We start from the raw sequence: 15,038 nt of genomic DNA, 5'->3' as shown, positions 1-15,038 counted from the left end.
CCAAGACCATACTGGAACTCAGTAGAAGCATTTGCTTGGTTTGACTTCCTCAGTCATAAATCTGCATAATTTCCTACTTTTCAATGTCTCTCTTGTTTTGCTCCCCAAACCCCATACTTGGTGAGCAAGATTAAAAAAATGTAATGATGATTAGGCTATAAATTGGTCATAAGGCATATTAAATGCTAGAACCTGATGTTCAGACAACTATATTTCTTTAAAGCTTCTTAGCTTGGCAACCTTTAGGTTTGCAAAATCTTTTGGTATTTTTATTAATTGAGATAACTTTCATCTTATGCAGTAGCTTTTCTAAGCATTTATATGCATTTAATTTGAGAGGTTAATTTGGAAAGCACTAGAAAGCACTAGAAAGAATTTGGAAAGCACTGTATGTCTTAATATATATTTTTCATCTACACAGTGTATAAATATAAGAAACCCAGTGTTTATCCAGTAGTGTATCTTGACAGGTGTTATTCAGGTACCATTATAAAAAGAAGTAAAAATATAATTTTTTTTTATATTCTTAAAGCAAATATAACTTTTCATGTTTTGCTAGCAAAAATCTTTAAACATGTATTTAGTTAGTTAAACGTATAAGGATCAGAGAATACCTTTTTTCAGATCACATTACTAGTTAGTGTTGGTACTGAAGTGTCAGTGTTTCCTACATACAACTTTGCCATCTTAATACTTATAATCTCATGTATATATTTATATATTTTATATGGAAGAAAAGATAATTTTTTTTGCATTGAACACTGATAGATGATTACCACTTAAAATGTGTGACTGCATTGTTGTCATAAATGTACACTTTTAAAAATCCATCAAGATGTTTCAGTTGTTCATGCTGCTTAATTACATAATCCAATTGAATAGCCAGTGTAAATTGATGTTGCTCCAACAGAATGATGGGTGTTGTGCTGTTTGATGAATTGATCCTGTTTTGAAAATTATTTTCAAAAATAATAGTTCATGTTTTGAAAAATTTATTTTAATAGCAACTGCCTAACTACTTTTCCAGTGAACCCTGGCAATGAAGAAGGTTAGTAAATTGTAACCCTGACAGTGGTTTGAGTAAAGCAGAATTTGAAATAAAGATTCATTTGCTTAAGACTTCCTGCAGTGCTGTGTGGTGATTTACTTGAGAAGGCATTAACATTTTTATCTGGAATAATTTCTTTTCCAGGACAAACATGTGCTGACAGTAGTAATAATAGACAAGATGTTGGAAAAACTGAGGAAGTGCAATGAATTTCTGGAGCTAATTCTCAAGGGACTTAATGAATACCTAGAGAAGAAGCGCTTGTTTTTCCCCAGATTCTTTTTTTTATCTAATGATGAACTCCTTGAGATTCTTTCAGAGACCAAAGATCCTACCCGGTATGGTAATATTTAATAGATGTACTTTTGACTCGCAGTGCATGCAGATAGTCTTGTCACATTGTTTCTCTGAGCCCAGAACTGTGGGGTTTTTTTTCTCTTCTCACTGACAGTTATGGTATAAGTATCTACTTGGTTAGATTTTCTGATAGGTGAACACAGAGTAATTTTTAATATGGGTAATTAAACTCAGTTGCGTTTTCTAAACTAGTAACCCTTCCATACGCTGGTTTTCAGAAGAATCAGAAGTCCATACACTGGTTTTCAGAAGAATCAGAAGTCCATATAGTAATTCATGGTGAAGTTAACATACCTGATCTTTCCCAGTAGAAAACTGAATTATCAGATGGAACCTGCATACCGCTGATTTGAGTTTTACATTTTTAGGGGCAGTCCTAATTAAAGTATTTGAGAAGTTTTTTGCCATGTTTCAACTCTCTCTGGGATTTCTACTCCCCAACCTCATTCAGGGTTAAACTGCAAAAATTATAACTCAGTATAAGTCCTTCTTATACTGAAGGAATTATAAGTCCTTCTTATGTTGAGTGGAATTAACTCTACAAAGATTTGTGCAGAAGCGATCTTGTTAAGCAATATAGCCTTTGCTATAAGCAGCGGAACTGGGGTTTGATTCCCAATATGCAGACTTGATAGCATGCAGTGAATGCAGTGCAAGGTCATGCAAAAATAAGAATGAAAATAAATAATAAAATGCCAGCTCAGTCACAGAGAAATATTCATACAGTGCAACGAAGAGGGCAAGAGATCTTGTGAGGAAAAAAAATCTTAAAGGGTTTTTTTTTTTATTTTTTACAAGCTATTGTGTTAAGGTTATTTGAGTAAAGCAACCAAGTATTTCTTAATGTTTACTATAGTTTGGTGGGAAGGCATAAATAATGGAATTTTATGTACTGTAGGTGGATTAACAGTTAAAGAAAGAATACTTGTTTATCCTTACTAGTTTATGTATTACAGACTATAAGTAATATTTTACATATTTAAACTGATCTTCAAAAAATACTGTGGTAGGCATCTTGCAGGGGGGTAGTACACAAGAATTATTGTTGAGGATAAACTTTTTTTAACAAACTTAAAATGATCTTTTAAGTAAATTATTCATATTTTTTTAAAAAAAAAATAGATCATCTTTGGTAGTATTGGCAAGAAAAACATAGTCGGAAGCTGTTTAATACTAGTTTTGTTTTCTAGAGTGCAACCTCACTTGAAAAAGTGTTTTGAAGGAATTGCAAGAGTGGAATTTACTGATGTATTAGATATTACACACATTAAAAGTAGTGAAGGAGAGACTGTGGAACTCATAGAGACAATCTCGACATCAGAAGCTAGAGGTCAAGTTGAAAAATGGCTGGTTGAACTTGAGACGGCTATGCTGAAGTCTGTCCACAAGGTAACAAGTCCTAACCTCTTAATTTTCTAGGCTAATGTCATTCAGCATTGATTTCTTCAGTAAACACTGACATATACTGGAATCACTTTTTATTCTTTGCACCTAGCATGAACATTAAAACAATGAATTTAGTCTGTAAAGGTTATGTCTTTTTTTTAGTTCTGGTGTCAATTTCTGGTTGTAAAATTCTCTAAAATTCTTTAAATAGTGTAGTCAAAAACGTTTGCGCCAAGGATTCTTTTGCCAGAGATTGTTCTATGCTTGATGTCGTATTAAGGGACAAGTTTAAACTGAAAGATTGCCCATGGGTTTTTTTAATGTTCCTCTTAATTTATGACTACCTTAATCAAGACCCTTCACTCTTCTTTTCACATTGTATCATTCTAGCCTTTACAGCGTCTCATCAGTGTGTCGTATATTTATTAACCATCTCTGTCATCTTCTTTTTCGTGGCCCTTTTCAATGTCAAGTGAGGTAACTAAATGCACACATGCTTTCCCTGACACTGTCTTACAGTACAACAGTTTAATTATTGTAGTGGCATATCAGTACAGAAGAAACTGAATAACCCAATGCATTTGGTGCATATCAGACATGGACAAACTGAGCTGCGTGAATAAGAAATGGTTAAGCACCATTTGTCTGCATTTAGCCTTGACTACTTTTATAATGATCTAAACCAGATAGCATTTACATAGTTTTAATGTCAATACAGACACATTTTTCCCTCATAGATGTATTTTTTTTTTAATTGATGCTGTTGTGTGTATAAATTGTTAAAAGCAAAGAGGCTTGGAACTGCAAAACAAATGGCAGATTTTCACTCAGGTAGTTTACCCTGCTTGTCTGAGAGGCCATCTAAATTTATTGAGGAGTTTTTGATAATAAGACTTTATTCTTGCTTGGGTTTTGTTAATGGCAGGAAAACAACCTGTTGGTATAGACTGGAAGTTTTTTTTCCAGTGCAAGTTTTGATTTCATTGAGATTATCGTTGAGTGGCGCTAGAACCGGGTTAGTCATTCTATTATTAGAAAATACACTTGAAGTTAGGTATAAGTTTAGGTATAAGTTTAAATATTATGATCTGCAAAATTAAAAGCTCTGGGTTTTTACTAGAATGAATAGATGAAAAAACTTTCAGTTTGGGATGTTACTTCTAACTAAATTATATTTGTACTTATTTTCTAGTTTCATTGTAGATGGAGCTAGAAAATTTTAAGTATCTGATGGCAAGAATCATTTTAGAATGTGTTGTGAAATCAGTTCTCAGAAATTTTGTGTGATCATTTCGTTCATATTATGACATTTTGGGTTTTTTTGAGCTTTGAGAGATCTGCTTGCAGGATGTCAGTATTATAGAGTTGAATTTGAGGCTCAATCTAGACCCTGATTTATTTTTTATTCTCAGTAATACAACCTAGCCTAAATTAATTCTAAAGCTGAACATTACCTGTTTTCACATGTAGTTAGAGTGTGCTTTTTCCTCTCTAGGTCATTGGGGATGCACTTGAAGCTTATCCGAAAACTCCACGTGTTAATTGGGTAAGAGAGTGGCCTGGACAAACAGTTCTTTGTGTATCCCAAACTTTCTGGACAATGCAAGTACAGATGTCTATTAGAAATGGCCAAATGGTAAGAATATTTTAAATTTAAATTTATGTCAAATTGATATAATTCAGTAGTAACTCAGACCTTTCGTAATAATGTTTTTGGATGAATAGGTGTTCAATATAATACTTAATCTTTTGAGTATCTACTTTAAAGATCTACCTGAAATGTGATCCTTGAAGACTTTGAAGTTAATATTTCCTTTTGGATATAAGCACCAATGCTTCTGCACTATGTCAGAGTGCAGTCTATTTAGCTCAACATGTAGATTACGCGTTTCTGTGAAAGCAGCCCAGTGGTGTATTCAGGTGGTATGGACCAGCATAACTGGTCCATAGACCAGTTTGTCTCTGGTTCAGAAGTCTAACTTAATTTCATTAACGTTTAGTGCTTTTTTTGAAGATGGGCTAGGACTAGCATTAGAAGATATATACCATCCTCACCCTTGTCAAATATTGAATATATATGCCTGACTGATACAGAATTTATAATCTATTAGCTAATGCTAGTGGGAATAAAGGTCCTTAAGGCATTGAATTAAGATTCAGGATATGTGTTCTGTAGAACCTTTCTTCTGTTTATCACTAAGGCTTAATGCTCTCACCTGTTGTATTTGGAAGTGTTCCAGAATTGCCACCATCAGATAAGGCAACTGGATTTTCATTCTCTGGTGTTTGGACAGAAAGAAACATCAAGTTTTTCACTTACACATAAAGTTATAACTTCGTGATACTTCATGATACTCTCTTCTTTTCATTCCTATTTTTTTCCAATGACATGGTATCAATTGAAAGAACTTCTACAGTATTGTATTTTTAGATTCTCCCCATCCATATATAGCTGAGCTGTACCACAAACACAAAGCTAAATCTAATCTTTAATCCAAATATGGAGCAGTATTTTAAGGCTGTGTAACACTTTCTGCTTATTCACAAGTTGAAGCAATGGCTCCTGGTAATAGTGGCTTTTTTGAGCAGCTGCACTTCCGACATGCAAGAAAAAGAAGCTTCTGAGTGTCTTGGAAGAGGGAATTAAAGGAAGAAGAGGACTAATACAAGGAGTAAATCTTGCAAAAGATCAGAAGATTTGAAAAAGATTTGAAAATATTTTCTTTTCCCAGTAATAAAGGAGATCCTCAGTTTCCTGGGGAAAGAAATAATGCTTCTACATACTCTACACCATTTATCCTCAATTGGTGAAAGACTTTCAGGAAAGAGAGACAGGAATTCTAATCTTAGAGATTTTAGATTAAAAAAAAAAAAAAAAAAAGCCAGCCAACCTCACCTTAATGAGTCTGTGGTTAATGTTGTTAGTGAATAAAAAAGGAAGTTAAGCAAGAGAGAAATTAATTTGCTTTTGGGAATGTTTGTTACAGAATTCTGAGAGTAGACAAAAGCTCTTGTTCTGGTCTGTATCAAGCCTTTTCTGTAGGTGGGCAGGTAGGGAAACCTGTCCTTTCTGTAGCTTTCACTCAAATTCTGTTGTAGTGGGAATTCTGCTCATCTGGCTTCAGCCCAAGAATCTTTGTTCTGCTGTGGAAAAGGGTTTGTATGTAGTGAAGTGGTGCAGAGGCATTTGTATCTCCTGACAATCTGTCACAAATCTGTGGCAGGGAGAAGAACTCTGTCTTACAGCCTTCAATATTCTTTCCCTTTGTCATTCCTATGTTGTATACTAAAGCATAAGAAACATGACAGACAATCAGTGACCACGTGAGAGGGCCAAGTACTGCATTCTGCCTGAAACACCTCAGTGTTTTCTGGGACAGGATGCCAATATCATTTAAGTCACTCATTAATATTAAATATGTGTTCACACATACATGCACATGCATACACACACATGCTCCTTTTCAAACATTCTTGAGTTAATTGTTTCCAACAAATAACTGTGTACATAAATCAAAGGTGCAAATTTCTTATTAAAACCAAATAATGAACTAAGATGCTGTATAAAAACAAAGGTGTTTCATAAATTTTGAGAGCATCGTCTTGTGGACCATGTGCATTCTCAGTGAATTACAGTCATATGGTCAGAAGGATAGCACCAAGGAATGTTACTGATATGGGAGTTGAGGACATATTCTGTGCCTCAACTGATATCTCACATTTGCTGAAGAAATCTTGGTGGTAAGCAAGTGGGTTATTATCTCTGACTTGAATGAAATATTTCAGATTTTGTCCTGGTCAGAACTTCTAATACAACACTGTAGAAATTGAACTGCTTTTGAACTCTGTGTTTACTGCTTTATTCTCATAAATAAAAATAAGTCATACTAAGCAGATGATTATCCAAACTTAATGTCTGGAAAATAACTAGCTGAGATGAGAGATCTCAAAATCATCATAATCTATTGAGGGTTACCAGTGCCAGTGTGTTTGGAGATGAACAGCAGGCTAGGAGGGAGAAAAATCTAAACCAGGCCTAGATAAGTTTTTTTTCTCCAGACAAATAGAAGCCATTCCTCTATAGAAACATGCTTTGTGGTGAATGTATTACTAAGGTTAATTCCCACTTTTGTATTTCAATTCAGTAAGGCACTTCATCACATCTAAGTACTGTCATGATACAAATGCTTTCCTTAATCAGACCTTTCCTGTTTACCAGCAACTTATTAGCATGAAAGAAACTATCAATTACTGTGTAAAAGAAATGATTAAGCTAACTGAACACAGACTATAACCAAAAGTCAGTAAACTGAAAGATTGCAGAAAAATACATTTTCTTGTTAACTTTTTTGAATTATAGATGTGTTACTGTTTCTAACTATTGTAGGACATAAAGGTGTTTTTCTAGTGTGATAGTGTCCCTTAACCACAGAAAGTGTATTATATACATGTAAGTAGATCTTTAAAACACGTGTGGCATTTTCCTTTTCTTAATGTGAAATATATAAAAAAATAAGGATTATTTCCTGTGTTCCAGGAAGAAAATAGTGTATGCTGTTTTGTTTCCCAGTATGTATCACTGATGTTTCACATATGGTTCTATAAAAGTAGGGGGGAAAAAAAACCCAACCCTCTATTGAACTACCAGTGAATGAAGGACATTGTACTACTATTATAGTGAGAAGGAACTTTTTAATGCAGAGAAATAAAAGTAATATAAGAAAAAATAATCGTGCCTTAGACTAGACATGCAACTTCTTAACTTTTAAAAATTTTTGCAGGCGCTAGAGGATTTTCTGGAACAGAATAATAGACAGATTGAGGACATTGTCACCTTGGTGCGAGGAAAGCTGTCTAAGCAGAATCGAGTGACTCTAGGAGCACTTGTTGTACTTGATGTTCATGCTAGGGATGTTCTTGCATCTCTAGTAAGCAAGAAAGTCAAAGATGAGAGTGACTTTGAATGGTTAAGTCAGCTTAGGTACTACTGGGAGGTAAGTGATACCTCTCAATCCTATTAGAAGCTAATTTCTGTTCACAGCTTTTCAATTTCTGCTTGCTTGCTGACACAGAGAATGGTTACACTACTATGAGAATTTCTGCTGATAAGAGAATACCTATAACCAATCATTTTATGGATTGCTAACTAGAATGGCCAGTAGCCAGACACAACAGTTTTTAATTAAAATTACTTTTTTCATCACTGCTGAGTCTCAGTATATTTGCTGAATTTGTATGTGGGGGGAGGGGGGTTTGCATGTTACAGACAAAATTTGTTCACCCAGAGACTGTATTTTGATTTTCTGGTTCTGCAGGATAGAGAATGCTATAGGGATGACAATTTCCAGTTAGAGGTTTTAATCTGACTTGCCAATATTATTTTATTTGTGCATTACATTTGTTGGCAAAATAATGTTTATACTGGATAGTGGTAGGATACAATATTTTACATTCATCAGGACAAGAGTTCTTGTAATACAGAAGACATTGCATGTGAAATTAAAAAAAATGTATATGTAGGGATCATACATTGCCGTATCAGAGTCATCAGATTGACCACAACTACGGCTATCGTTCATGATTACTTCTGTTTACCTTTTAGAAATTCCGTTAACTTTCTAAGTAGCCACACAAGACAATTTTATTCTGCAATATGGTTAGTAGGATCTTTTTCTATATAACAGTTAATGTAAAAAATGGTCTTTTTGTGTCGATACTTTAGTATCTATTAATTGGCAATTTTTTTTTTTTTTGTTTGAGTCACGTTGAAAGTAGTGTCTTAGAGCAATCAGTAGTTTGCCATGTAGTTGTCTCTAACAGCATCAGGCCTGTTTAGGAACTAGAGAAATAGTGTTGAGTTGTGGGTGTGGGGTTTTTAAAAATTATTTATTTAATCTATAAAATTAATGCCTTGTTTCTTAGGAAGGGCATCTACAAACAAAGATGATCAATGCTGGACTGAGGTATGGATATGAATATCTTGGCAATACCCCTAGGCTGGTTATTACTCCACTTACAGACAGATGCTACAGGTAAAACTGCAAGTTACTAAATGTACTGTATTAGCAAGAATTTATTTAGTTGAGATATTTTAATTAGTCCTGAGAATAGATGACTCCAGAATTGTATTTTTCATGTTCTAATAGGCATAATTAGAACAGGATACATTTCTTTTGGTGGAATAGAATTGGTGCTGTATGAATATTTTAATTTAAATTTGTGATAAATTTGTGACACTATAATTAGTGATAAATTACAAGAGGATTTAGATTTAGAAAGTGGAAAGTAAACTATTCTCTGCTGTGAACTTCTAGTAAACTTCCTACATGACCAGAAGCAAGTAAACTGTACCTTCGTAGGAAAATGCAGACATGAAACAAATTTTTAAAAGTTTCTGGTGAAAGTTAGACCAGCTGGAAAAATAGCATAAAACTTTGTACAATTTATTTTTTGTTCTATCATTTTATTTTCAGAACCCTATTTGGTGCGTTACACCTACATCTTGGAGGTGCCCCTGAAGGTCCTGCTGGAACTGGAAAAACAGAAACTACAAAAGATTTAGCAAAGGCTGTAGCTAAACAGTGTGTGGTTTTCAATTGTTCTGATGGATTGGACTACCTTGCATTAGGAAAATTTTTTAAGGTTTGGATAAATCTTGAGGATCGTATTCTCAATTACATTAAAGCCCTTCAATTATTTTGGCACTTGAAGTGGTCTTAAGGTATTGTAAATGTATCCTTCTCCACTTCCAGGCTGCTATATAATGCTAGTATTGTGCAGATAGGTCTTACCATAAGTAAGAATCCAACCGAGATATCAAAATGTTTTTTCTGTGCTTTGAAAATGAGATATTCCATAATGATTTTATTTGCTTTAAATAGGCAACATAGATGCCATTTCAATGAGTACATTTTTAATAGCTGATTGCAAATTTTAGGGGACTTGAGGTTTAATCTAAACTCTAAATAAGCTGGTAAGAGTCATTATATTATACATATCAAGCATATATTCATTTCGATATTAGCCTGAGTAGACAGCTCTGTATTATGAAAATCTATCCTGAATGGACACGTGTGTCTTATAGCCCAGTGTCCTGGTTTGGGCTGGAATGGTACAAAAATAGAGCAAGTATGCTTTCCTCCCTGGCATTATTCTTACCTTCTGAGTCAGAGGTAGCAATGCAATTTGTCTTCAAATTTCAACATGATGGTAGTTCACCAAAATAAGCTAAATTAAGAGCTTTTATTTAGAATGATGAAAGCAAAATTCTGTGTCTTAAATGGGAATTTTAGAATTACTGTTAACAAAGCATGAGGTGTCATCAAAAGACTACAAGTGCTGCAGAGATGGTACAGTAGCATTTGGGGAGCATAGCTCAGAAAAGACCTATGAATTAACCAGAACTATAGGAAAAAAGAATCATTCTTTAATTGCACCTTAGGTAACGTGATATGCCGTAAGATGCCGTAAGCAAATGGTTAATTTTAGCCTTGCAGAAGTCCTTATATTGCCTTTTTTCACTGTGAATCCTGTTAGCATAGATGCAAAAGAAGAGTAGGTTTTTTGGAGGCTTGTTTAGTGCTGAAATCTTCCCTCTTGTTCAGTTGGAAAATACTGACTATAAATGTAAAACATGCAAAATGTGTGTATTTGATAGGCACTTTGCATATGACAGAAGAATTAGGATTTTGGATTAGTTTGTACAAGTTTTTTGATTTTTTTTTTTTTTTTTTTTTTTACAAACAAACTTAGGTTTTAAATTTCTGTAATTCTTTTTGAAACAAATTCTGTCTGGAGTGATTTTGTTTAGAAGTTAGTGCTCTGGATCATGGATAGAAGTCCTTTCTTTGCACATTAAAAGTTTCTCTTATTGCAGAATTATTTTGATCAGCATGTCCAAAATAAGTAGTGACCTATTAATTAGTCATATTTCTGTCTCTTCCAGGGTTTGTTGTCTTGTGGGGCATGGGCTTGCTTTGATGAATTCAACAGGATTGATTTGGAAGTACTCTCTGTGGTTGCTCAGCAGATTTTTACTATCCAAAGAGGTAACCTGTTATTTTAATCATACCTTTCACTTACATATGACAAAGAATAAAGATGCAACAAAACCTGCCCAGCAATGACATTAGTTTTTATTTCTCCATAGGCATTAATTCAGGATCTGATTTAATAGTATTTGAAGGAACTGAACTAAAACTGAACCCTACATGTGCTGTCTTCATTACCATGAATCCTGGTTATGCTGGGCGTTCAGAGCTTCCTGATAATCTTAAGGTATTATAACACTTGTCATTTTATTACTTTTAATAGCTAATAGAGAAAGTAAAAAAAGAAATCACTTTTTGTCAAATATAGAATTTATTATGAATATTTAATATTGGTTACCTTCTGGTTTTTATTACACTAGTGTAAAAATCATTTTCTCTCAGAAGAAGAAGAAATTAAAAAGGATAATGAGACTGAAGAATGGGAATAAACTAAATTTTAAAATGTCAGGAAGTGGTTCAAGGTCTGACTGACAGGATAAAAAAAATGAAAGTTTAACAAAAACCCCACAACTTTGTGTTTCTTGGCTAAGCACCTGAAAGTTCAAAAATTAAAAGGAACACTTTATAGTGTACAAGCAGTGAATAATATCTTAATATTGAATAAAAATGTGGGTTTTTTATTAATTTCTGTTTTTTCTGACAAATTGATCTGGTTTGATCTGAAGGGACTTGTGGTGTTTTTAATGTAAGAGATTTCTATTCTGTTTAAGTTTATTATTGAGTGATTGTTATCAGAGTGCTACATCGTTTCTTACCCTTTAAATACATTTGTCCTGTGTCCATAGAAAGAAAAGGAAATCTGAGCAAATATATTGACAAATTAATAAAAACATAGAAAAGTACAGTCTTTGTAAATATTTCCCAGAACTGTCTGGGAAGTTTACTCACTAACACATAGTATGAATAAAAAATTCAAAAATACTACTTGTATAGATGAAAGAGGATAGTTTAAAAAACTTTCTGGTAGAACATGAAAAGTAGTGAAAGTTTTGTCTGTTTGAAAGTATTCTGATGCTTGTTTGGTAGAACAATGGTAAAATTGAAGCATAGGCTGCAGCTAGACAATGCTAGTACGAGTCTGACAGCATCAACTTATTTGTGGTAGTTGTATTGCACTCCCCTATTCCTTCTAGAGCTTGTGGTGTTTTATGTGTTTTTGTTGTTAATCTTGGACAAAGACGACCTACAACCATGAATTGTCACAATGGAAAATATTTCTAAGTGTTTATGGAAAACTATTAAATATATTGTAGTCATAATCATGATAGTTAAATTTAATTGGCTGTCACTGTATTAATGAAATAATGAAGAAAAATAGTATTTTATGTAATTGTAGAAAAAAGTTGTATATAATAACGTGGTATAATTTTTTTCTGATGTGATTTTTTATATATATGTTTAATAGGCTCTCTTTAGAACAGTAGCTATGATGGTTCCTGATTATGCCATGATTGCAGAGATTGTTCTGTATTCTTGTGGTTTTGTTACTGCTCGACCTTTATCTGTAAAGATTGTAGCTACGTATCGTCTGTGTTCAGAGCAGTTGTCTTCTCAGCACCATTATGATTATGGAATGAGAGCTGTGAAGTCAGTACTCACTGCTGCTGGCAACCTGAAGGTAAATGATTTTTTGAATTTTCTTTGTTATTGGATAACTTAGTAATGTGTCCGTTTTGTAACAGAAGGTACACTATTCTACATAATGGCAAGTAGCTGTTTACAATTTCATCCTGTGATACCTGTGAAAATGAAAAGGGTTTGTATTAGGGCATAAGCTGAGGAAAGTCAAGAGAGAAAGCTACCGGGCCATTCACCACACCACTTGTCACTGAATGACAGGCCTATTAAGTGTGCTGATTATCTTTCAAGAATTCTAGTTAAATGCAAATTTACTGAGTTGTTTGGCATATTGGCCACTGCTTTGCTCTGCTTTTCTCACCAGGTTCAGATGCTTTTGCCATAGTATGTGAATACTTTCCAGTAACACGCTAGCTAATACCTGCCACGTGTGACTTTGATCACTCTTTTATCTTTAAGAAAAAAGGTGTAGGATGTAGTATTTTGTTTTGGCTTGCATTGTGGATGAACAAATACATTTTACTAAGAAACTAAGCTGTTTTATTAATTCAGTTATTTTTATTTAGGTAGACTAGTATAACTTATAATTCTCTTCTATTCCAATTTTTTTTCAACCTATAGTCCTACTATTACAAAAAAACCCTACAAAACCTGAAATCAGTAACTGAGCTATGTATTGTGGCTAAAAGGCACATTTTTTTAATTTTTTTTTTTTTTTTATAACCTGGGAGAGAGATCTATATGCAAGCTTTTAAAATTTCCACTTTGCTGAAGGCAGAAGTGTTATGTCAAAGTAGGGAAAATTATCCTTCTCGGGAAGAAAAAGGAATACATCTTAGAAAGCAAAAAATCAATGGTTTAGGAAAAAATGTCATACCAAATTTATAGTAACACCCATCACTGGACATAAACTAAAGTGAAATTGGCCTGACTACAGAAACTTACCAAGGTGCAAACACCTTGATATGAATGTATAAACATACATCCAGAACATACGTTGTTATCGGTGGACCTGAACCTGCCAAAATAATTACATAGATGCACAACAGGAACTGTTCAGTAAAACAGACAAGTTAAACATCTGTTTTTTTGAAACTATAAAAATTAACATTATTTTTTATATTTTTTAGCTGAAATATCCATTGGAAGATGAAGAAATTTTGCTCCTTAGATCCATTACTGATGTCAACCTGCCTAAATTCTTGTCTCATGATTTACCACTTTTTGAGGTAGAAAACATAAAGATTTTTAGTAATGTGAAGAGCTCGCTAAAAATACTAATGGATAAAAATATTATATATAACAGGTTTATCAGAGAGGTGGACCAAAGACTTTTTTAATCTAGCCTGTAATTATTTTAAAACTTAGGCTTAACTGTTCCTTCCTAGCAAATATAGCGAGCATTGGGGTTTTGATAGTTTAGACCAATGAAAGTTTCTGCCAAGTCTACCACTTGAAATGGTAACATACTTTTTTTATATAGTGTATTCAAGATTTCAGAGTACCTTGTAAGTATTCTTATGAAATAGGTAGGTATTAATACTCTCCTTTTTATAAGAGAAAATTTGGATCTTCATTTAAAATGTGCAAAACAGTAGATAGACTAAATGGCCCACGTTCGTTCTAGTCCTGAGTTGATCAGTATGGAACTGAGCTGGAGAACATGCTCTGTTACTTGCTCCCCTGATTTACAGGATGCACTAACACAGTCAGTCTGTGTTCTAATTTGTGCCAAACCAGGACAGACTTCTAACCTGTTACTGCAGAATATGTGTGTTTAATATACCTCTGATTGAACCAGACATGCCCAACACAAACGTGAGCTGTCAACTTCATTAGGAAAAGTTTGCAATCTTCTTTGGTAGCTGTGAGCTTTGTGTCCTGTTAGAAAAAGAAAGGATCTGGGCTGGTGTATGTAGATGTTTGGAAACTGTGAAAACATTGTCCTCCGTGTGTACCTTTTAAACTTTAGTTGAAAGATCTTATGTGGAAAAAAAAATGTTTCTTCATATACAGCCATGGGAATTTGTGTGCAATTATACACTCACAACATCAAAAACTCTTACGAGTTGTTTTGGATAGTAATAGGTATGTTTTAGCAGTCATATTAGTTGCAATTGTATTTTCAGTACATAATACTTATTTTTGTGTAATTTTATAATGCAATAAAATGAGGTAGTTTCTGTAAGAAAACATCCATGAAGGCATGAAGGTAATATGGAAGCTCTTTCCTTTAGGAATTTTAAGAAAAAGCCTTAGAAATCCGATGCACAGAAAAGGTAATGGCCTTGACCAAAGTTAAATGAAAACATAATGAATTAGAAACTGAACATATGTCTCTGGACACTGTTACTCTAATCTAATTAAAATTCTGCCTAAATTACACACTTGTTCCTGAAAACAAGTAATGAGTATGAAGGGGGATTTCATGTTTTCATACGTTTTGAAGTAGTGGAGATAAATTTAGAGAAGTTGTCTGGGAAAATTGAAGCAACTTCTCTATTTGTTTCTCTAAGTTTCAGTCTTTAAGAATAAGAATAGCAATGTTAAGAATTTAGTATACAGAAATTAACTAATTAATTAACTAAATTAAAATTAATTAAGTATATTTATGAAGT

General features: G+C 33.5%; 1 protein-coding gene across 1 annotated transcript in view; it reads left to right on the top strand.

Moving 5' to 3' along the window:
- The window catches only part of DNAH7 (dynein axonemal heavy chain 7), a 135,354-nt gene that overhangs the window by 33,266 nt on the left and 87,050 nt on the right, over positions 1-15,038 (top strand). Inside the window, exons 19-28 of the mRNA XM_076342253.1 lie at positions 1,193-1,386; positions 2,596-2,794; positions 4,287-4,427; positions 7,573-7,785; positions 8,714-8,823; positions 9,265-9,433; positions 10,737-10,839; positions 10,941-11,068; positions 12,248-12,460; positions 13,551-13,649. Of these exons, the coding sequence (XP_076198368.1) occupies positions 1,193-1,386; positions 2,596-2,794; positions 4,287-4,427; positions 7,573-7,785; positions 8,714-8,823; positions 9,265-9,433; positions 10,737-10,839; positions 10,941-11,068; positions 12,248-12,460; positions 13,551-13,649 (1,569 nt within the window). The remainder of the gene's footprint in view (positions 1-1,192; positions 1,387-2,595; positions 2,795-4,286; positions 4,428-7,572; positions 7,786-8,713; positions 8,824-9,264; positions 9,434-10,736; positions 10,840-10,940; positions 11,069-12,247; positions 12,461-13,550; positions 13,650-15,038) is intronic.

The sequence above is a fragment of the Aptenodytes patagonicus genome, chromosome 6, assembly GCF_965638725.1.
Source record: "Aptenodytes patagonicus chromosome 6, bAptPat1.pri.cur, whole genome shotgun sequence".
Classification (NCBI taxonomy): domain Eukaryota; kingdom Metazoa; phylum Chordata; class Aves; order Sphenisciformes; family Spheniscidae; genus Aptenodytes; species Aptenodytes patagonicus.
The sequence above is the reverse complement of the archived record's forward strand: the minus strand, read 5'-3'. Positions and strand labels throughout refer to the sequence as shown.